Source organism: Centrocercus urophasianus, unplaced genomic scaffold (assembly GCF_019232065.1).
Source record: "Centrocercus urophasianus isolate 14NV4802_14NV808 unplaced genomic scaffold, USGS_Curo_1.0 seq_74, whole genome shotgun sequence".
Lineage (NCBI taxonomy): Eukaryota > Metazoa > Chordata > Aves > Galliformes > Phasianidae > Centrocercus > Centrocercus urophasianus.
This window is the reverse complement of record NW_024885355.1, coordinates 900,279-923,300: the sequence shown is the minus strand read 5'-3', so window position 1 is coordinate 923,300 and position 23,022 is coordinate 900,279. Positions and strand designations below refer to the sequence as shown.

The 23,022-nt window shown below is 44.7% G+C and overlaps 1 protein-coding gene across 1 annotated transcript in view; it reads right to left on the bottom strand.

Annotated features, from left to right (window-relative positions):
• MYO7A (myosin VIIA) overlaps positions 1-23,022 on the bottom strand; it is a 63,135-nt gene that overhangs the window by 22,105 nt on the left and 18,008 nt on the right. Inside the window, exons 11-27 of the mRNA XM_042838226.1 lie at positions 22,506-22,625; positions 21,615-21,757; positions 20,963-21,173; positions 20,341-20,476; positions 19,625-19,731; positions 17,045-17,101; positions 12,541-12,678; positions 9,713-9,871; positions 9,282-9,374; positions 7,913-8,007; positions 6,706-6,790; positions 5,517-5,735; positions 5,277-5,384; positions 4,568-4,777; positions 3,853-4,056; positions 2,577-2,753; positions 884-973 (exon numbers count right to left, since the gene is read on the bottom strand). Coding sequence (XP_042694160.1) covers positions 884-973; positions 2,577-2,753; positions 3,853-4,056; positions 4,568-4,777; positions 5,277-5,384; positions 5,517-5,735; positions 6,706-6,790; positions 7,913-8,007; positions 9,282-9,374; positions 9,713-9,871; positions 12,541-12,678; positions 17,045-17,101; positions 19,625-19,731; positions 20,341-20,476; positions 20,963-21,173; positions 21,615-21,757; positions 22,506-22,625 — 2,352 coding nt within the window. The remainder of the gene's footprint in view (positions 1-883; positions 974-2,576; positions 2,754-3,852; positions 4,057-4,567; positions 4,778-5,276; positions 5,385-5,516; positions 5,736-6,705; positions 6,791-7,912; positions 8,008-9,281; positions 9,375-9,712; positions 9,872-12,540; positions 12,679-17,044; positions 17,102-19,624; positions 19,732-20,340; positions 20,477-20,962; positions 21,174-21,614; positions 21,758-22,505; positions 22,626-23,022) is intronic.

Here is a 23,022-nt window from a genome sequence, read left to right as displayed (position 1 = left end):
TCCAATTTAGTCATATTAAAAAAAAACCTGTTAAAATACTAACAAACGGACCCTCTCTCCATGTTAACAATGCAGATGAAAGCACACAGCATGGTGCTTTTTGGGCTGGCAATCATCCACCTCTCTGCCCACAGTTCTCTACCTCAGCTGGTCAACTCATTCTCTTTTTAGAGCCACTAGAGAGAGCATGTGTTCAGAGTCACATTAGGACACTGAAGCTGGACTGCTTCCTACTTCTTTCCTCTGACACTAAAGGGAAGGAGGGTGACTATATCAGAGAGAGGTTTTCATGCTCTCAAGCAGCTGAGTTGGTGCCTGCTCTGGAAGTGGACAAGACTATGAAAAAGACTGAATCCATGTGTTTGCCTTGCTCTCATCCCCCTACCCAAAAGCCTTATTACTCCTCACTCTTTCGGGATGGTATTTCCTAAAGCTCTCAGCTTTGGATAGCTACGCATAGGAGAATTAGAGAAGAGAGAGGCAGAGGATGGGTGAGCACTTTTGGATGGCCTTCCCCTGCTACCTACTACACAGAGGAGGGCAGGAAGCTAAAAGCAGGGGTAACATTCAGACCATCAGAAGTGGTGAGAGGTATCAGCAGCTGGACGGAGGGCTGTGAAAGAGGGGAGGGAAGATGCTGAATGGATGGAGAACGGGAGCCGAGGGGAGGCCGGCGCGAGGTGCAGAATGACTCAAGGAGACACGGGAAGCCAACCTTTCCCCTTAAACACTCCTTAAATCTTTCAGGCAGAGAGACAGGTAGCGCCAAACCCAGAGGAGGGCTGGTTCTATGTTGTCTAGGGAAAAGCAGAAGAGAGTCAGAGAGGGCTGCAGACAATCCAACGGCACTTGTGCTGCCAGGCGGCCAAGCATCTCCTCTCACCTCCTCCGTCAGTTTGGATTTCTTCTTGAGTGTTAAGGAGACCAGTTTGTGCCGCACACTGTTCTTCTTGTGCCCGTCAATGTGAGTACTCTGCAAAGCAAGAAACACGCAGTGCAGTGTGGTGAGGGAGAGCCCTGCCAAATGCAAGCTGCCTCTGCTTCTCCAAGACTTCTGCAAAGGGCAGAGACTGAGACATTTCAGAAGAAGGTAGGAACTAGAATTCTGGATCCATGTTCCTTTTGCCCCATGATAAACCAGGTTGGGCTCTGAATTTTGCAGTTGACCACTGTCTAATTTAATCAATGAACCTAAGCCAAATTAAAATTACAAACTGGAGATGGCTGCAAAAAGACCATGCCATGTTGAAAAAGTGGCTGACTCCTAGTCCAACTATGCCCCATCACTTGTACTGTATCCTGTTCAGGCTTGTTCCCACTTCACAAATGAGATGAGCAAAATCACCCTCTGAGATGTGCGATTTGCATAGCACACTTGTGAGCTGGAAGTCATCTTGTCAGAGATTCGGGGGCAGCTATTGTTACCCGTTATGGTTTCATCATCGTTACCTAGCTCTGTGCTCTATCAAATTTCCCACAAAAATAAAATGTCACGTGGCACTGATTACATATCATCAAGCATACGATATGATTTTTCTGTTGACTTTCTGCCAGCTTTCTGCCAGCTGTGAGACCGAGATGGCATGAACAATAGCTTTACTTTTTAACTCAGTTAACCTCCCCAAAACTATACATCTTTGAAATGACTGATTTTACACCAGATCAACACTTTGAGCCCTGCAGCTTTAATGGTTTGTATCCATCACAAAGTCAAGCTGGATTCACAAACCATCAGGCTTAGGGTCAGCTCAAACATCTTTACACTGCTGTGCACTTCTCAGAGCATGTATAGCAGGAGATGCAAATGATGACTTAAATTTTCTTTATCTTCTCTACTACTTAACAACTCGGTTGGATACAGTATGCCTTTTTGTAAATAAACAAGCAAAAAAATGACAGCTAGAAGGAAGGGAAGGTGATTCTTAGTGCATATTTTTACAAAATACAAATGCAAATCAGATTGCTCTCCTTCTCAGGTGCTGGAGTGAAAGTACTGAATGAAATCACCATCTATAAAAACAGCAAATCCTAATACCAGGTAACAGCTTACCATACTGTACAAAACAACTGACAAAATGAGAGTGTGTCAGTGCTATGGACAGTGATTTATCCAAAGCAATGTCTTATCTGGGAGGGGTCCTTTGACAAAGTCCTCCAAATACTTCCCAGAATGTTCTGAAGACGCAATAGGGATTTCTGTAGCCTAATCTCCTGCTAATTCTTCACTTCCTGCTCGAAGATTAAGGGCATATTTTTAATTTTTTCTCTCCTGACCCAGTGCAAATCAACACAAAATCCCCCAAAAGAGAGACCAGTGACTCAGGACACTGCCATGTGGGGAAGAAGAGAGAGATAAAAGCCCCATGAGAAATATCAGGGTGCTTCCCTGACAGTACTGCTGGAGGCATTTGGTTATCTTTGTAAAGAAGTGATAGGAACAACACCTGACACACAGACAGTTCTCCCTTTGTAGCACATCTGCAGATAAAATTGACAAATTAACTTCTTCCCAACATATTTTGATACGAAAATACCATCTCTGCAACAGACAGTTACCTCAATTAGAAAGCAATTACCTCTCCTTCTCCCTGCAGAGCCTGCAGTTCTTTCTTATAAGTCTTCTTCCCAAGAGTTTCATAGATTTTCGTCATCACTGGTATCTTCTCACCACCATCACTCATGGCTGTATGATATTTTGGCTCAGGGAGGTCTCCCATGAAACGGAGGATAGTGATCCACACAGCAAGTGCTGCCTGTTGAAATAAAGTTTAATTCCATCAGATTGCAGTAGGGCAATGGAGGTGGTAGTCAAACCATGTCCTTAGTGGAGCCAGACATTGGACTGGATAATCCTTGTGGGTCCCTTCCAGCTTGGGATATCTTATGATTCTGTGAATCCATTGGGACCATGACTATAGTCTCCTTGCCTACCTGTGTGACACACAACTAATTTGCTTACAGCATGAATCTCATCTGAGTGAGAAAAGTTAGGTATGCTGGTGGCCAGGACCACAAATTCAGGAACTGTTTTCTTGCCATCATGAATATGTTTGCATATCCTACAAGGGATTTGCGTCTTGGCTAGAAGATGTCACATTCAGATGGAATCACAGAATCATTAATGCTGGAAAAGACTTCTAAGATCATCTAGTCCAACTGTCAACCCATCCCCACCATGCCCACTAAACATGTCCATCAGTGCAACATCTACCCTTTCCTTGAGCAGCTCCAGGGACAATGACTCCACCACCTCTCTGTTGGTGGTCCGTTCCAATGCTTGACCATTCTTTCTGAGAAGAAATTTTTCCTAATATCCAACCTCCCCCTTGGAGCGACTTCCGACAATTACCTCTTGTCCTAAAGACATAAACAGTGACTGAGAACTTCTAACCCTCTGTAGAGGAGAAAGAGAATCATAGAGAAGGCAAAATTCATGGCCTTTGTAATGTTCCTTACAATTCTGCCCTTGTACTGTTGGTTATATGGCAAGCCTTTCTCCTCTGCTAGCTCTGCACTGGTGCACATGTCAAGGCAAGAAACAACATTTGCATGTGCCAAATATCAGCTTTGCAAATGGTACCAGCACAACAATTTGCATCTTCCATGACCTAAGCCCAGAAGACTTCATTAACTGTCTTAAATATCAAGGTATAGAGATAAACTCACCACTGTGTCTCTCTAATGTTTGTTGTCTTACTCTCAGAGCATCCCCAGTGGATAAGAGTTGTGCTCTCCCCTGAACCATGAACACACACCAGTGTATACCAAAGGCAAACTGGTGCCCTTCAGGTGAAAGGCTCCCCAGGCTTGCTCCAACCCACCCTGCTCAAGGGTTTTCCTCCCCTGCCTCACCAACTGGTCTCCTTCATCTTCGTGGTACAAGAGAGGCTGCTTGAGAGGTCGACGAATGTAGGTGTGTGTTGTCGTGCCCTGGAAATACGTGGCGGCAAACTTGGCAAATTTGTACTCTGAGAGATCTTCCTCCTCTTCCTCAGGGAGAGGCAACGCAGCATCAAGGTCCTCTTCCTCCAGCTCCTTCTGGGCTCGCTCAAGATCCTGGTGGGGAAGTGGTTGTCAGGTGGTCAGCACGTTTTTGGATGCTGAACAGTACTTCCCCCTTGGGCCTGACTTCACTGACTATCTGATTTCCATCAAGAAAAGCCAACTGGAGGGAAAACCATGAAATGTCACTCCTGAGCCCAAGCAAATCCTGAGTCCAGAAGGACATGCCTTTGCTCAGTAATGTCCCCACAGCACTTGGAGAAGCATTAAGTGTGGCAGTGGCTGTCCAAGTGCCAAATGACTTGAGCAGTGATGAAAAAAAATCACAAAGGCCACAGGTCCTCACTGATCTTACAGCAATACTGCTTCCTTCCATGTAGCAGCCCCGCAGAAAACTTGCAACAGCATGTCTGTCCCAGACACAGCATAGCAAATCTTTGGGGCCGTGCAGAAGGAAGGAACTCTGGAAGGAAGACTCCCTTTAGTATTGCCCCATCCTACCCTAATGAATTCATGTGTTGTTAAGCCTTTTACGTCACAGTCAACCTGCGTGCATCTGTAGTACCTCAAAGCCATTGGGTGCCTGCCCCTCCTGGCCAGGCAGGGAGGAGGTCGTCCCTAGGAATCCAAACATTTTGTCCACCATTTCTGAGTCATTCACTGGCTCGTTGCGTGCTCTCTCCATTTTTTCCAAAAGCTCTTTCTTCCGACGTGCTTCCTCCTTTTCCTTTACTTCTCTCTCTGCATCTTCGCGGGCCAGCTGGGCAAGGCGTACCTGGAAGAGAAAATGTACAGTGACTCAACTGCTGACTCCAGAGAGGTGGCACTGAATTCCATGGAGACCAGCTTTAGAAATGTGGGGTTCTCAGTGCTCAGGACACTATCCCAGTCATGTGAGTTGGAGCTAAACAGTAGCATGTTTATATAGAATCTCAGCTCCGTAACTGTAGAAGGACAAAGCAATAATACATTCTCTTCCATATGTGCACACTTGCACATATACACATTACACAATTCCACCTTCAGCCTTCATACAACACCAAAAGGAAGCAAATAACAACCGTAATCTCTGACATTCCTTTGCAGCAGATCAGAAATTCTGGAGCAGCCTAAGTCTAAGTCTAGATAGAGCACAGAGGGCTTTAGTGAATTAAACACAAATAACTCAAGCAGGGCAGAAATCCCTCAGATATTTTTGGCATTCCCCCTCAACGGAGCAGAAGCAGGCCCTTGAAAATAGTGAGAGAACCCTGGAAAGAGCAATCCTGGCATACTTGATGCTTCTTTTCTGCTTCCTCTTTGGCTTTCTTGGCACTCATCTCCTTTCGGAGCCGTTCCTCTTCCGCCAGCCGAAGTTTCTCTGCTTCCAGGCGCCGATGATACTGAGGAACAAACACAGGAGCCCTTCTCAAGAGACGTTTCCTACTTTTTAGGATTCTTTGGCGCCCTTTAACCTATTTGTCCTCCCTCTCCCCACTTCTATTTCCCACAACCATCCTCTCCACAATACGTACCTCTCCTCGGAGGCGCTTGTACAGCCTCCGTGCTATCATGCCCCGCGCGTAGGCCTGCACGGTGAGGACAGCCCAGAGGCGGTGACGGAAAGCCCTACGGACCAGGTAGCCCCTGCAGCGGGCCTGAAACTCGATGATGCGCCGGCGGGCCATGTGGTACTGCTTGTGGAGTTTGCGGGATCGGTAGAGGGCCTGCAGTCTCAGGAAGCCAATACGCATCTGCAAGAGGGAGAACCATGAAACCCATCCACCGCAGCTCACCCTAAGCAGATTTGCTTTGCTAATCTCCTTCTTAAATAAGAGTGACTGAAATCAGATCTCGCCAAGACAAACCCTCCAGGAGGGAGGTTCTCCAAGAGGGTGGAGAAATGAAGCCCTCTGGCTGCTGCGTTAATTGAAGCCCAAGGAGGATGAAGGGAGTTTCTTGCCCACTGAGACCTGTGGTTTCTGTCTTTGAGAGGTTTCAAAAGGTCTGGCTCCTGATATCAACCTTGAGCCTGCTCCCATGGAGTTCCAACATCTCCCATGGACTTTAGCATTTCATCTAGCAGTTGGCAACTTTGCTCAAGGCAGGGGGGTTGGAGCTATAAGACCTTTGAGGTCTGTTCCAAAACAAGCTATTCTGTGACTCTATAACTTCCCTGCGAATCGCTGCTCCTCCAGATCTCTTCCCATGAATTGGCTTTGTGGAAGCAAGCAGCATCTTGATCAGTCTGGAAATGGCAATTTCTATCCTATTGCAGCCTCACAGGATGATACTGAACCCTTTAGACCACAGCACACTTCTGAAATGACCCACTTTAGGATCAAAACTAGCTAGGACAAGGAGAGATGAAGGCCATGGATTAGGCTGAGGAGAGCCCAGGAGAAAGCCCTGTTTGCAGATGTGATCACATATGGGGATGGAGTCTGTTTTTCAGAGTTTTCAATCACTTGGACAGTAGGGCAAGGCTTTTAAAAGTCCAAGTGACTATTTGATACAATGGAAATCTAATCTATGAGCAAAAGGGACAGCATGGAGGTGATAAGGAGCTGTCTTTAATCAGAAGGCAAAACAGCAGGGACACAATTCCTTTCTCATCCCACCAACCCAAACCTGGTGGGGCAAACTGAGCCAGAAAACTCTAATTTAGGTCCCAGCTAAAACATGTAGGAAGGCAGAAGTGTAAGGAAGCACGCATATACTTACAGCACCATAGTTCTTCCTGCAGTTATGTCCACGCCAGTATCTCTGAATCATCAGGACTGAATTTCTCACTTTCAGGAAATTGGACCTGTAAAGGCATTTCAGACCTGTGTGTCTGCAGTTTGGCCTTGATTTATTATCTCCTGGGCCTCATTCTTTAGAGACTTGAAATTGAGTATCTGGGTGGAACAAATTCTGCATTTTTTGCTTGAAAATTTCCCTTTCCCCTTCCCCTTTCTTTGCCTTTACAAGAAGGTCTGTATGGTCTCTCTCTGATGGGTCTCCATATGCTGATCCATGGGATTGGGCAGAGCAGATATTGAACGGTCCCCGCCTTCCCCCCTTTGCATTCTCCTCTGAAATCTCACTGACTGCTCCCCCTGCTTCAATTCCAGGCACCTGAAAATTGATTCAATCTGATTCAGACTTCAGCAATACCACCCCACTACCCTCATCTGCTCACTACATGCTCCTGAGTCTGGTCTGAGCATGTGTATAGACACCCTGGGGACAGCAGCATCACAACAACTCAGAGATCTCTATAGGATTGCTGTAGAAAGCCCCTTTCCAGAGGGATTAAAGAGGGCTTAAAGCTTGGAAGAGAGCCACTATCAAGGAGTGTAGCAATAGGACAAAGTGTAATGCCTTCAGATTAAAAGAAGATAGATTTAGATTAGATATTAGGGAGATATTCTCCACTCTGAAGATGGTGAGACCCTGGTAAAGTCTGCTCAGAAAAGATGGGGTGACTCATCCTTGAAAGTGTTCAGAGTCAGGTTGGACAGGGCTTTGGGCAAACTGATCCATCAAAAAGCTGATCAACCCAAACCAGTCCGTGATTCTGTGATTCTAAGATGGGAACATTAGCTGTAATGGAGATTTCAATAGCCCCGCTGCAGTCTTGTGGGGGTCTGCTGCAGACTGGGGGCTTAGTGTTGCCTTCAGCAGAGTCTCACTTAACAAATATTTGTTCCCTTGAAGACACCACCAAGCAGGAACAGAAGGTTCTATTCAGTCCATATTTGAGGCAAGGAATAATTTTACTTCTATTTCTTCTACTGTTTTCCCCCAGTATTTGTTGCAACTGCATGACAAATTCCCTCTTCCCAGCTACAGGCCGCTCAGGTCAGATGGGTGAAAAGGGAGCAATGCATCCCTTGGGAGCTGCTTGTTAGCCCACCTCCCAGACAACAGAAGGGCTCACACTTACCTGTCCTTGAACCCACGCACAACCTTCTGGATGAGGATGACTTTGTCTGTGATGGCCTTGTCCCTCTCAATCTCCAGCAGCATGTCGTGGTGATCCTGAGGGGGGAAACAACACAGTACTCATGTCTGAAGATCTACAATCACTTGAAATATGGCAGCAAAGATGATGCAAGGACCTTCACAAGGGAACAAGACCAAAACAAACTCTTTGGACATTTTAAGTCCTGAGCATTCCTTACCATCTCCTGGAGAAATTCTAACATAAATCTTAGTGATTCACTGCCTTAATTCCCAATTGAACCAGAGCAGTAACAGTCTGAATATGCTGAACTTTGTGTGTCTGAAAGCACACAAATTGTATTGTCCTTCCATGCTGAGCTTCCTGCCAGTGCCATTAGCCATGGGAACAAGTCCCAGGAGCACTGGACAGGTTTGGGAGCAAACCTCAGACTGCCTGGGTCACATCACTTCCTCCAGCTAAAGCTACAGTTCTTCCATACCCTAAGGACAAAACAGCTTCATTACGTGGAATTTCCTTGCCCTGAAGCATTCAGATGCACTGATCTAAGCTTTCTTTTCATTCCTCCCACAATGAGCTTCACTTTCTGTCCCAGTTGTGGCATGCTGAACATTGGGTGCAGTGCAGGCAAGTCCACATGCTTCCTGCTTGACCTCACATCAAATCAGGGCCTCCTGATTTCTCCGTTTCCTGCCCTAACAGCTGTGCGATCTTGATAACAGGCTCTGGAAAGAGTGACTAGTAGAAACAGATTCTAGGGAAAGGATGGAGATGAGGCGTGGGTGTTATTTAAATATAAGCCAGCAGAATCTAGTTATGAGATTTTTGCATGAAAGAAGGCTTTGCTTCCGTTCTGCTTCCTGGTCAGCTCAGCCTTGTGTTCCTGGTCAGCTCAGCCTTGTGTTGTGCAAGGACATGCCAAAACCAAACTGAGCTTGTGGTACTAATAGGAATGGGAGGGTGGTTGGACTAGATGATCTTGCAGGTCATTTCCAACCTTGTGATTCTGTGATTCTGTGATCCTGTGATTCTACTCTCAATCCCTCTTTCTGCAGGGCTTTGCATGCACACTTCTCTTTTCCCAGGAGGGAAAAGGCTGTATTTAATGTGACTATTTCTGTGTCTCTACGAGTATGTGCATGCATCAGGGCTGGCAGCGTGTCAGGACTTCCTCCTGCCTGACACTTCCTAAACCAGCTCCAGATATCCTGCCTTGGCTCAGTTTCTGCTTATTGCTGTGCCAGCCCAGAGACCGGATGTCAGGGTCATGTCTTGTGATGGAAAGGGTTGGTAGGAGGCCCCTTCATCAACAAGGATCCTGGATAGCAGATTGATGCAGGGAGCCCAGTACCTTCAGGAATATCTTTGTCTTGCCAATCTGCCAGTCATCATCCTTTCCAAGCACCGCTTCAGCAATGCGCTGGCATGTCCCACGCAGGTCCCCCTAGTGGGAATGGAAATGTCGTTTATCAGGACCAGCTTCACCCTTCCTGATCAGTGCTGATCCTTTCTGGTCTAAATTCCAGTAGTTTTCTGCTAATTTACTTCTCACCACATTTAAGGGGAGGGAGTGGGAATGGCTGAATAAGGCCCCTTGGTGCTCAGCTCTCTGTCCCTATCAGTCCCACAACCACTCTTCTTTCACTTGAAAATCCCAGAGAACTGCTGCCACATCTGAGGATCAAATGCTGCACAATTGCTTTCGGAGAGGATGCACCTCCTATGAACACCTCCAGAGAGACCAGTAAAGAACAATTATTGGCAATGGAAGAAGACACTCACCTGCTTGTATGCTGGCTTCACCCCAGGCATAAGCACCCGGTATCGGTCCACAAACTCCACAAATGTATAGCGGATGGGGTAGCCAGCACGGCGGATCCGAATGGTCTCCATCATCCCTGAGTACCTCAGCTGACGGACGCACAGCTCCCGGTCAAACAGCTGGGGAGGTTACAGGACATGGTGGTTTGACTGGATATTAGGAAGAAATTATTCTTAGAAAGAACGGCAATGCATTGGCACGGGCTGCCCATGGGGGTGGTGGAGTCACTGTCCTTGGAGGTGTTCAAGAACCATGGAAACGTGGCACTGAGGGACATGGTCAGCCAGTGGGCATGGTGCTAATAGGCTGGGTTTGGACTAGAGGTCTTTTCCAATCTAAATAATTTTATGATTGCACACCTTGGCGTGGCCATAAGATGGAAGCTGTGTAAGGCAATGAGGGCAGGCACCCACTCAAACCCTCCATGTGGTGGACCCGAGGCTATAGGAGTTGGCTATCATGGACCTTTCTTTAACTCCTCTATGCAAAGCAGCACATGCCCTACACTCTATGAAAAGGATGGAGAGAAGATCTGAGAACACAACGTAACAGTGAACAACACCTTGTAATGACCACTCGTGGTCATTAAATGTCAAATTAAGGCAGACATGGTGTGGTGCTGGAACAGCATGGGCAGTAAGCCCTGTTGTGCTCTCCTCTCCCCCTCTCTCCCTGCTCCATGAAGCAGCTGAGGGCTTGTAAAAAAAAAAAAAGAAAGGTTTTCTTTTTTTTTTCTTCTTTTCTTTTTTTTTTCAAAAGTACATTTTGGAAAGGAAACAAAAGCTTTAAAATAACAGAAAGTAACAAACAGCCAGGACTTTCCAATGACCTTTCACTTCCCGGCATGCTGTTTCCTATCACTATCAACACACTTTCCTTCATTGGCTGGGACAGAAAATGAACTCCCAGAAAATGCTCTCTTCTGCAGTGACCCTGCACAGCTCTGTGCTCCATTATCTGGGAGATTTTTCCTTTGGATTACTAAACCATGCCAAAAATAAATAGAACAAAAACACACTTCTCACATCACTGCAGACCTTGATGCAGGGTTAACTCATCCACTCATGACTTTAACAGTGAGATTCTATTCTTCCACGCTTTTATCTTTTTTTTTATGTCCCACCAAAAGTCTTGTAGTTAATGAGCTGAACGCAATATTCTAGCTAGCTCTTATCACAGCTGGTCAAATACAATTTGATGCAGAATGCCTGACTGAATCCCAGATACCCAAATGCAAAAAAGCAGCTCAGAGTTGGGGCACCACGAATAATTTGTTAACATCAGCTCAGAATGTGCAGCAATTTCTCAGCACCACCCATGTTCTGAAGCAAGGTTTTGCTTCGGCCTCAGCTCAGTGATCTCAGTTTAGACACACTGTTACATATTAACCTAAAATACTCCTTTAATATGCCATTAACTGCCTTTTAATGTTCACCCAAAGAACAATAAACCACTCAGAGAGCCACCAAACTCTTTGCCCCGTGCTGTGTTACACTCACTGAACCGTAAGTTACAAGCAAACACTGCTTGGATGTCCAAAATTTGATGTTCTGTGCTTTTGCTTTTTGGCATTCATTTGAGTTTTCTAACTAACTTTAGATAAAACTCCAGCTCTATCTAGATAACTTCTCTCTAGATAAGCCACTGAAAGAAAAAAGCTGAAATTACTATTAGATAAAGCTCTTTAACCCCAAGAAGAATCACTATTAAGAGTGGTGAGTGGCTAAGAGGGAAAGATCCAGGACTCAGTTCATCAGGGTGCTGAACCAGAGGCCATTCAACATCACTGGGGAATCTACAGCCACACACTCATTTATTCATTGAAGTTTATCCCAGAGCGTTCACTGCTTTGGAAATAGACACAATAAAAGGGGCAGTTTCAATGGGCTGCCAACTGTTTTTAAGGCTCTGAGTAATTTTTAACCTTTTTTTTGTCTTAAGCCTTTGTGTTGTTTGGTTTAAGAGCGCTCTGAGAGATGGGAGGATTGCCTATTGGTTGTTCATATGGATAAAATACCTCATGTTCTAATAATTCTCTCTGTCATAGTCTAACACACCCAGCCCTGGGAATCACACCTATGTAATTGACCCTTGGAGGTCCCTTCCAACTCTAAGGATTCTATGATTCTATGATTCTACTGTTGAATCATAGAATTACAGAATATTCCATGTTGGAAGGGACCCATAAGGATCACCAAGTCCAAATCCTGGCTCCACATAGGACCACGTAGGAATAAAAACAAAACTTTTATTTTTCCTTTGCGCTATTTACCATTTTCTTCCCTCTGTGATTTTTAATTGTACATCTGATACTGCTGCAAACAAACAAGCAAACGAAAAAAACCCCAAAACAAAAAACAACAGAAAAGGAGATAACAGTTGGAAAGAATCTAGTGGGGTGAAAAAAGTAAGATCCCTCAAAAATTTTGTAGAAAACATGCACAGAAAGGGGATCACTTGCAGGAAACATCAGACCCAGCAAGAGGACACGATGCAGGGCACTATTGCTAGAACAGAGACTCTGACTATGGAAATAAAAGACATTTCCTATAGGATAAAGGGCTACAGGGTGAATTCCTCGAGGTCATCCTTGGGAATGAAGGTGGGGGAAACATCTCCCCTTCACAGAAAGTTTGGGGTGCTGCTGCATTGAAGGTACAGTGCCCAAATTTGCCTTAACAAATTCTGTGGACTTGTCTGCTTGCAGAAAGGGCTGTGTTAGCCACTAGCTCCAGTGGATAATCCCATAAAATAAAAAAAACAAGCAAGAGAGAAAAGCAGAACTTACCATGGGCTTCTTGTACTCATTGGGCTTGATGCAGCGGACAAAAAAGGGCTGGCAGACACTGAGAGTCCTCATCAACAGCTCCAGGGACCGCTTGAACTGGCTGCTGAGAGTCGGCGAGCGCTTCCTTGTCTCCGCTCCCTGCAAAACCACAGCAGAGCAGGCTCAGGAAATGAAAGGATAACAGTGCCCTTCCCCTCTGGCCACGGTCCCACGAGACTCCTGCTGCAGCTGGAGGTGGGAGTGGAGGCCTCAGGGCTGAGATGGAGGGTGGAAGATGTGGGGGAGAGGGCTTGGACTTGGAGCACCTGAGTTTTTCTCTTTCATATTGGATAGACAACCTGCAATTTGCCCTGTGTGCCTCATCCATAGGTGGAATAGTGCTGGAATGCAATTTGTCCTGCTTAAGCCTCCCTGTCTGACTGACATTCCCAAGCATCCTGTGCAAAGCTATAAAGAAGATTGGCTTGTGAGAGCAAACAGCCCCTTTTAGGTCTTCAACAATTTCTCTGTTGCAACCTGGGGCAATGCATTACCCAGGAGATGCCTGGGTTTCCCCATCCCGTACATCACGGAATGGCTTAGATTGGAAGGGACCTTGAAGATCATCCATTTCCAACACTCTGCCATGGGCTGATTGCCAACCACCAGGTCAGCCTGCCCAGCACCCTGTCCAACCCAGCCTTGAACGCCTTCGAGGATGGGTACAGTAAGTCATGCCAACCTTGCTATCACTGTTCTTCTAGGATGATTTTGAGTATTTTGCTAGTTTTAGCTCCATTGGTGAAATTAATAATCTCACCTAGAGCTTTGGGCAAGTATTTGTAAAGAAGAATGGAAAGTTTTCTCTTAATAGCCCTTCCTTTGTTGTGAGAGAACATTTCTCCAAACTAAATGAAGCCACTGGCTTTCTTTTTGCTACTACCATACCATGTCAAACATCAGACAGAGTGGTCTGGTGTCCATGGAGCATTTGTAGGGCAGCAGATGCTGCTGATGGATTGGAGGAGGAAGAGGCAGGCCCCACATTACATCTCCAAAATAGGACACACTGTGACATGGCCTGTGATATGACCTGATGGCCAGGGAATTCCCAAAGAGAGGATTCGAGCAGGATTTTCATGCACTTTTCCTCCAAACATCCTCTTCTTTGCAGGTGGCCAAGCCATGGTGTGGAGCCACAAAGTCTCCATCTCCACCTTGCCCCTCTGTTCTGCAAGGTGGTGAGTTTTATTTTGACTTCTTTTGCTAAAATCCTTATGTGTGCTTCATCTTACAGCAGACAACAATCCCCAACCCCCAAAATGACCCCCAGAGCTCAGGTTGGACACAGTAATAGGACAAACCCAATCAGCACAAACACAAAGTCATCATGGAATTCCAACAAGACAACGTGAGCAGAGAAAACCCAGCTCATGCACACACCAGAAAAACCTGCTTGTCTTGGCCAAGAGAGCTTGAGGGGCCACCAGTGACCTCTCCCAGCAAAATTCTCCACTGAAGGACAAGTCATTAACAAACCTACGGTAATTAATGGATGCAGCTGCTACCTGCAGAGCAGCATAGAGTTCGATGCTCACATTCCATCACAGATTTGATGAGGAATAGGCTGTTCTAGCAAGAATCCTAGTTTGGATAATTTTGGTGGCTGCTTTCTTAGCACTTTGCTAATTCTGTGTAAGGGGTCACCTTCATGCAATATGAAATGACAGTCACAAGAAGCAGCAACAGATGCAGGAGCACAGCTGGGAGTTGGAATCAGCTGCCCATTTGTCAGGTTTGCTGATTTGGGTTTAGCTGGGAGAGGTCATTTGTCAGCTGTGGTGGTAGGAAGGGTGCAAGACTTCATACAAGGGTCCCCTATATAGGAATGAAAGAGCAGTTTGCCTGCAGACAGCAGATTCTGCCTTGCTGGTGCCTTGCAATTCTTCCTTGCATGCATCCAGCTCTGGTGTAAGGCAGTGGTGTTATATGCATCCCTTTTGATGGGAATGGCAGGAGAGAAGGAACATTGGCCAGAACCTGGACAAAATTTGGCCAGAATTTGAATTCTTATTAAAATCATTAGGGAGCTCCAGGCTCTTCCTGTCAAGAAGGCATCATCCATTCAAGTGGGCATGGGACGTGAATGGATGGGTGTCCCCTGCATCCTTGACATTTCACACTGACCCTTCCATGGTGGGCACCAGCTCCAATAGGCGCTTACTGGGCTCTCAGCTACACAATGAAACCTCAGGCAAGAGTTTTTCACTAACGTCTTCATGTATGGACAGGATGACAATGCTGAAGTCATTGTTCCTCCTGCCTCAATTAAACACCAGTGTGGGGACAATCACATCTCCTTTGGCATTTCAACAAAATGGCCAAAAAAGTAAGTGGAGCAGCCTGCCAACAATGTGAGGCACTGAAAATGTAAACTGTGTTGTGGAGGAAGAACTTTTTTAGCTCAAAATAGACACAGTCCCAAAAAACTGAAGGATAAAGGGCTGAATACATTCTACTTTTCTCCTGACAAGACAGGTCCTAGCTTTTAAACTCCTATAGTAGCATCTTTGGGACAGATGCTGTTTCTTGATCAGTGTCCATAGATAGCCTAGCTCAAGGAGGTTGAGATTAGTATAATGTGGAAGGATAAGCAAGATTCACAGGTCCTGGATATTAGGAAGAAATTCTTCTCATAAAGAAAGAGCCTCACCATGAGGCCTTGTAACAGGCTGCTCAGGGAGGTGGTGGAGTCGTCACCCCTACAGGTATTAAAGAACTGTGGAGATGTGGCACTGAGGAACATGGTAAATGGGCATGGTGGGGATGAGCTGGAATTGAATTCAGTCATCTCAGAGGTCTTTTCCAACCTTAATGATACTATGGTTGCAGCCCTGAGCCATGCCAAAATGGCATGTGCTTTAGCCTTTTATTTTTGTCAAGTCTGAGGACACTGATGCTCACTGTTTGCTGTAGCAAATGTCACTGGGGTCACCTCTAGGTGACCACTGAAAGTTGGGGCCACCTCATAGCAGGTCTTGAGGTAGCATATAGTGAAGAGACAGTGTGTGTCCTAAAGGGCGTGCAATCTGGAAAGTGCCTTGAGATGCAGAGCTGACATGGGATAAATAACAGTGCTGAGTATTACTCTTTTTGAACTAAGGCTCCATTTTCTACAAGTTACTGTTTTAACTGTTGTTCTTCCCTTGCCTCAGTGCCTACCAAACATGATCAATTCTTTATTAGAAAATTTACAAAACACTAGGCTACGTTACAAGAACTGTAATGACAACAAGACTCTCAGAAATCATCAGTGTTATTTCTCTCCTTTCCCTGTATCTCTTGTTGTCTTCAGAGAAAAAGACTGACATGGGCATTTCTGATGGGTTTTGCACAATTCTCTCCTGTGCTTTACTTCACCTTATCTTAATTCAGGAATAATTTTTTTTCTTTTGGTGTGTGGCACTGCTACAGCCTTAGAATAGGGCTCAACAAGATGCTGCTACCCAAACACTTTTCAATCATGATATGGAGGGGAAGGAGTTCAGCTTTGGAATTAATGGCTTTGGTTCATTTTGGTTTGGGTCATCCTCATTGGAATTCCAAATACAAACATTCTGAAACAACGTGGAGGTAAGAAGGGTTGAAATTCAGCCCATGCAAGGATCTGAATTTTGAAAGCCAGGTCCATCTCTAACATAATCCCTTGGCTATTAGGGGGCTGTCAAAGAAATGTAGGCAGATTCACAGAGCTGATGTCACAAAACCATTAGCACACAATACTCTATGGTCAAACATCTAGCACAAAAGGTTTGGGAAGCCATCAGAACCAGTCAGGAGGTGAGGTACAACAGGAAAGACCTAAAACAGCTGCCAAGAGCCTGTTTGGATGAGCATGGATAAGTTCAATATTAACTGCACCTTTGAAGAGTTGAATTTGAACTCTCACAAGGCATGAAATGATCCTAAAAATGACAGCAATTCCAAGCAATCCCATAATGAAATCCAAGAGTCTCTGTTTGTGCATGAACCATCAGCCTCTTGCCCCCCCGTGTGCAAAACAGAGCCAGATTTGCTGTTGCACTGAGGTGTAATGAACCACTGAAGCCAATGTTGGCAACATGATAAACAACCAAATCCCACATGTGGTCAATCTTAAGTTATATAAAATGATTCAAATATCAGGGGAAAAAAAAAAAGAAAAAAAAAGGAAAAAAAAAAAAAACAGCAACAAACAAACAAACAAACAAAAATCCAAATCCAAAACTTTGTCTCAGGCTGGTTCTGATTTTATCCAAACCAAACTCCCATTGTGATAAATCTCTTCTGAGTTAAATTTTACAAATAAACGATTCATACTTCTGTAAATAGTCAGCAAGCCCTAAAAAAGCTCTTTGTCACATCAACACTTGAAATGGATCCTCTATAGAGAACACAGGGAGAGCAACAGACCAACAAGAGAGAAGCACAATCTTTGCCAAGGGGAGGTGAACATACAGCAGAGAAACTCATGTATTCAGTTTACCTTTGGCGTGGGTGTGGGCGACTGGCCAAAAGTGCTGGATGCATAGCCACAGAGAAACTACATGAAGCACAGGTAAAACAAACAAACAAACAAACAAACAACAAAAAGAACAGAGACAGAGAAGAGCAAACAGTGAAAAGAAGGAATAACCAAACTGGGAGCCCGACATTGTTAGTCTTGGAGGCGTTGAAACATCCCATCAGCAAACTGTGCTAATTCTTAGATTCTTGTAGATCCTGGCTTTCCCCTTTTCTCTTAATGTTCACATCCTTGAACCTGAGGGAACCACTGCTGTCCAGCTCTTGCCTCTTAGAAATAACTCACTTGTTACCATTTAGCTTCAGCCTTCCCCAGTCCTCTGCCTTGCAAATCCCTTCTCCCCTCTGACCAGTTGCAAGATGCAAGATGGCAAGATGCCATCAAAAATAAAAACAAATAATTCACAAGAATCCTAAAGATATTGCTCTCTTCTTCCCCAGATTCTACGAAATGAACTTTTCACTGAAGGAAAAGCACCCAGATCTGCTCTTTCTTTTTCCTTTCATCAATATTCCATCTTTGATTTCCACCTTTCTTGCTCTATCTGCAAGTGGAGCATGCAGAACCATCAGACCATGGTGGCTATGGGCCATGTCGATTCCTCAGAGGAACCATGTGTAATTCCCACTGAAGCTGTCATTTCACTTGACAGTGCTCAAAGCAATGTTTCAATTCAGTCAATGCAAGCAGACAGACCTCCTCCACAATGGTCACCCACAAACAAAGCTCAGCCCTGTGTCATCAGCAATAACTGGTTTCCCCCACACAGGATTTGGTGTGCACAAAGATTAGGTGACTTAGGGATCGGTTACTACAAATTCAAAGATATGCTTTAGTTTGGTTTCGAAACTCTTGACCTCCTTCAATATTCTGGCACATAAGGAACACATTTGAAAGCTGAAATGCCACAAACTAGATACGGATTTGCTTTTCACCAAATCCTATGAGCTCACTGAGAAGTTCTTGAGGACAAAAGCCTAATTTAGCTCTCACCAGAGTGGCCACTGGTCTTTTCTTCGGTGGAAATATTCTTAGATTTGATTGACCTGGCCAGACTTCCTCAGGAAGAAAGTCCTCCTGATGCTCAAAAAACAATTGCAGACCTCCAAGCAGAGTCTTCTCCCAACTCATTGCTGCATGCACTCCTACAACCTGTGCTTACCTACTTACGCCTTCTTTTAGGAGATGCCTTTGAAGAAAGGGGCTGCAAAGATGGTTGAATTTTTGTGAGAGACAATGACAAAGTCATCTCATCTCCTTCTTCCATCATCCTTCTTTTCTTTGCAGATTTTGTTTGCATGGTGTTTAGGGGTTTCGTACTCCCTCAGTTCATGCTAATATGGTGCATGACTAGACAACCTATGACAGAACTTTTACTCCCTTCCCAATTTCATATCAGACTACAAATCCCTCATTCAGAGAAGAAAAGCAGAGGTAATTAAACATCATGGCAAAGGGACCACCACTCAGGACAGATTCTCATAGTGCTTAAAGACAACGTGCTCTGATGGTTTAAAATGTCTCAGTTCTCAAATCTTAGACAATACCCTAGCAGGCATCTCAGTTTGGCTTGCCATACAGCAAGCTCGGTAGGTGTCCCCATGACTAAGTCTGCACAATTGCATAAACCTGAGAGCTCCCTCTTATCAATTCCCCAGAGCAAACGTCATTCTGTTCTACCCAAACAAGCAAGAAATTATTTCCAAGGTGAGCTGCATATCTCGCCCTGAAAACAAAAAGCATTGAGGAATAAGCAATAAAAAGCAAAGAGGGTAGCATCACTGATGCTAAGGGAGTTATCTAGTTCAGCAGGAGCATCCACTTCTGGGGACAGTGTCACACCAATTGGTAGCCTGAGTGGGGCTGATAAACCTTATCTCATTCCTAATAAAGTCAAAGTGATATCAATTATTCACTGCAGAAGGAGCAAAGCTGAGTAGCTGTGTTTTGAATAAGCCTTGCAAAAGAACCTGTAACCTAATTTAAGAAATTTATTTGGAATCTAAACATTAATTTTCCTTCCATCATATTCAGCACTTAAATCTGTTTAGCACTCCTGAAGGTCCCTAAGTCCCTTGTACCATCAGTGCCATTGACTGATGTTTGGAAATAGGACATCAACCCCTGAAAAACGTGGTTACTTTGGAAAGTCTTCACCCAGCATCCTTGATATTCAACTCATTCAGAGCAGTTATTTAGTTTCCATCTGTCACTCTATTGTATGAAGATTTGAACTATTCAACAGTAAGGGCTGGCTCTTTCTCAGATTTCTACAATCAAAAACCTCATTGTTCTCATCCCTATACAATTAATAGAAGAGCAATTGCAGCATGAAACAGTCTTTTAAGAACTGAACTGTGTGATCTGGGAGTGTGAATGTGGTTGTACCACATTCATACATCGTGGTTTTTGGCTCTTACTACGAGGTTTGAAACACCCCAAGGAGCACCCAAGCAGTTAGTCCCTTTGCAGTTCCTCCACCCTTTCAAAGAAAACTCTCCCTGTAAATAAAGATCTTTTCCCACCTGCTGCATGCCTTACCATCGCCACATCTGCTTGGAAAATCTGTTTGATGAATTTGTTTTTTGATGAATGCACCAGCTGAATGATGTCTCCATGCAGCGTGTCCCTGTTTTTTTCCAAGAAGCCTAGAGGATAATGGGACAACACATAGGTCAATGACATGGCCAATAGGTGGCCTGTATACAGTCTCTGGGTTGCTGGGATAGTGGCTTCTCTTTGGAGGTAATGAGAGGTGCACAAAAGCAAGAAACTGTAATGAAAATGTGCCCTTCATTTGTATGGAATTGCTTAAGGGTTAAGGACACGCTGTGCTGTGCAATGACAGAGAGTTTGCAGAGCTCATGTGTGAAAAATTCAATGCAGGTACACAGCATTATCCCAGAGCCCAGGACAACTAAATATCCTGATAGAGCCATGGCTTGGGATGGACCTGAGTGGATTTCATTACGAAAGACTAAGCAAAAATGGTGGAGCAGGCAGAGAGGAGGAAGGCAGAGACACATCTTGAGACCAGATCGAGAACAGTAGTGATGAAAAGCACTGCAGTTTTCTCCTAGGGACATAGAGTTCAAAGCTCTGCAGATTACAGGCACTGCTGAAAGACCATGGCCACCAGAAAAGGAGAACACTGACACTAGTACTGACTGCCATCCAACTCTGCTTCATTGCAGCAACATCTCACCTTCCCCTGAGCATTCCCTAACACCTGCAGTGCGCCAAGGGCCATCCCATACCTTTTGTTTCGTAGTAAACTATTCCAGCAAAATGATTAATGCCAAACTGGGTTTCATAGTTATTCTTTGGAGGAATGTAGTTGGTATTCAGCTTGTGCTGGGAGTTCAGCTTGTGTAACATCGTGGCATCTGTACCCTGTGCACATAGGAAAAGGTCATCCATTTAACCAAGGTTTGTCCCATGACAGTAATTTTCCAATCAATAGTGCTTTTTTTTTTCCTCAGGGGACAATGTGCATTTGTTTTGACAAGAGATGGATTGGAAGGGGTATCTCAAATGCAGAAAACAAGAACAAAAATATGGTGTTCTGTGCTGTATTCAAACTAGTCAGGAGTGAGTATATTTAACAATATTTTTTTTCCTAAGCTTTCAGTCAAAAGCTGTCCTAGAGCCTTTACAGGTGTATTATTCCATCCAGAAATGTTAATTTGTCTTAAGCATGTTTGCGATACTCATGGAATAATAAAAGCTATGAGTATATAACTGAGTAGTAAATGCATGTTATATTTTCCCTGGTGTGTGATTTAGGGCTGATTAGACCTCTCATGGGGTGCCGTTGTGAAAATATAAAGAGGTGAAACCAGTAGAGTCACTGGAAGGAAGGCTGAGCCCAAAACACACCTTGGGGAACTTGCTCTCCTCATCAATGAGAGAGATGATGTTCATGGGTTTGATGGCAATCATGTCCAAGGCATCCTGGTTATCGGTGAACTCGATGTGCTGCCAGTTGATGTTCTCCAGGTTGTACTCCTCCTGCTCCAGTTTGAAAACGTGTCGCACAAAGAACTGCTGCAAGTTCTCATTTGCAAAGTTGATGCACAGCTGCTCAAAACTGTGGACAGAAATTGAAGGAAAGATCAGTTTAGATCCACCATGGTCTTTATTTCTCCGTCACTCTCCTATGCTTGAAGCAATACCTTCAGGTCTTGTCAATCACTTACTAAGGTTGCTGTTGGCTAAAAATTACCACATTGGTCCAGTTAAACAGTTTTTCTCCCCCAAAGCAGTGTCACCACTGCTGTATGTATGTAGCCTAAATAAATGAGTTGGAGGTCATCTCCCGTGGATACATTTTGGACAATAATTAAACAAATAATGGAAGTATCTTGTCTTCTGCAACATAAAAAATGATTAATTCTGATAATCTCTCATGCAGAAATTGGCCTGGACCAACAAAGTCTTGTTCATCCCAGGGGAGATGAAACTGCAAGACATTAAGTTTGGGTTGGTGAATGAGGGTTAAGACTTGGATCTCCAACTGCAGACTCCATACCTGTTCACAGTGAAGTTTTCAAAGCCAAAGATGTCAAGGAGGCCGATGGATCTTCTAACACTTTTGAGTTCCTGCGAAGGAGGTCTGTAAATGGCAGCGTTGATCTTCTCCACGATCCACACAAAGAGCCGCCCATAAATTCCCTGCAATATCCCAAATGCAGAGCTTACTGAGGCAAGTTAGAAGTTCACTCTGATAGTCTGTGGCATCACTCCTCCCTTGATGGCACAGACATCCCTACAGCACAACCAGCAACTGGACCGCTCCCAAGGAAGACTATGCTTGATTCTTGACATGTTTTAAAGCTGCAAGAGCCACTATGTAGATCAATGACATTGGACTTGAAAGCCTAGACCAAAGAAAATCTAAAGCAAAATCTCAAATTTTGATACTTTCTTATGTGCTTGCTTTAAATCCAGTTCATGCTTCCCCTGGTTTCCTTTTCTGTGGGTCAGCAGAGCCATGCTACATTATTAGGCAAGCCTAGGATATCATGCCTAATGAGGCCAACAAAGATCAGAGCACAATTTGTAGTGAGGTATTTATGCATGCTTTGTAACATTAAATGGGGCTGCAAACAGTGATGCATACACAACCTATTAACCTCCATCACCTAAGAGCCTCGGGTGATGCTCTCTGATGCTCTGGTGACAGCTGAACAGCTCTGTCCCTGTCAACATGTTTTATCTGCTAGCACAGCTTCACTGATCTAAACATGCCAAAATCCTGGAATTCAGGTGTGGGTGCTGCAGGTGTTGCAAATGTTGCTCTGAGTAGCTGAGGATCTATTCCTGAAGCTCACTTTTCCCATGCAGTGGATGCTCTGTCTCAAAACTGACAGATTGCTTCATCGTATCATCAGGAACAGGAAGGAGTAACCCCAAGATTTACCTTTACAAAAGCATCCCTCACATCCAGCGCTTGTTCCATGCTGAGAGGAGTTGAGACAGTCTCACCTCTGGTGATTATAGTTCTGCTGGTGAGGCAGTTCATCACATCCTGAGGCTCAACCTGGCAAAGGTACCACCAAACACAGCTGCTGACTTCATAGCTCAAGGGTTCCTTACCATAGCTTGAGTATAAATGGCTGGAAAAGAACTGTGCAGATCCTCATAACTGGAGGTAAGCATCATTTCACAGATCTCAAATGATGTCACAGGCACTTTCAGAAAGACTAATTAATATAATGTTTTACTATGGAAAGTGTTCTTTGTGACATAGTGAGAGATGCTAACAAGGTGTGGGGAATGGAGATGAAAAAGGAAAGCCTGCAAAGCCTGCCAGCATCAATGTAGCTTTGCATCTTGTTGTCAGCTTTTTGTAGTCTTGAGATCACGCAAAAGAAACATCCAGTTCATAAAGTCCATGAAAACTGCCTGAAGATGGCTGTGGGTAACACTCTGGGGCC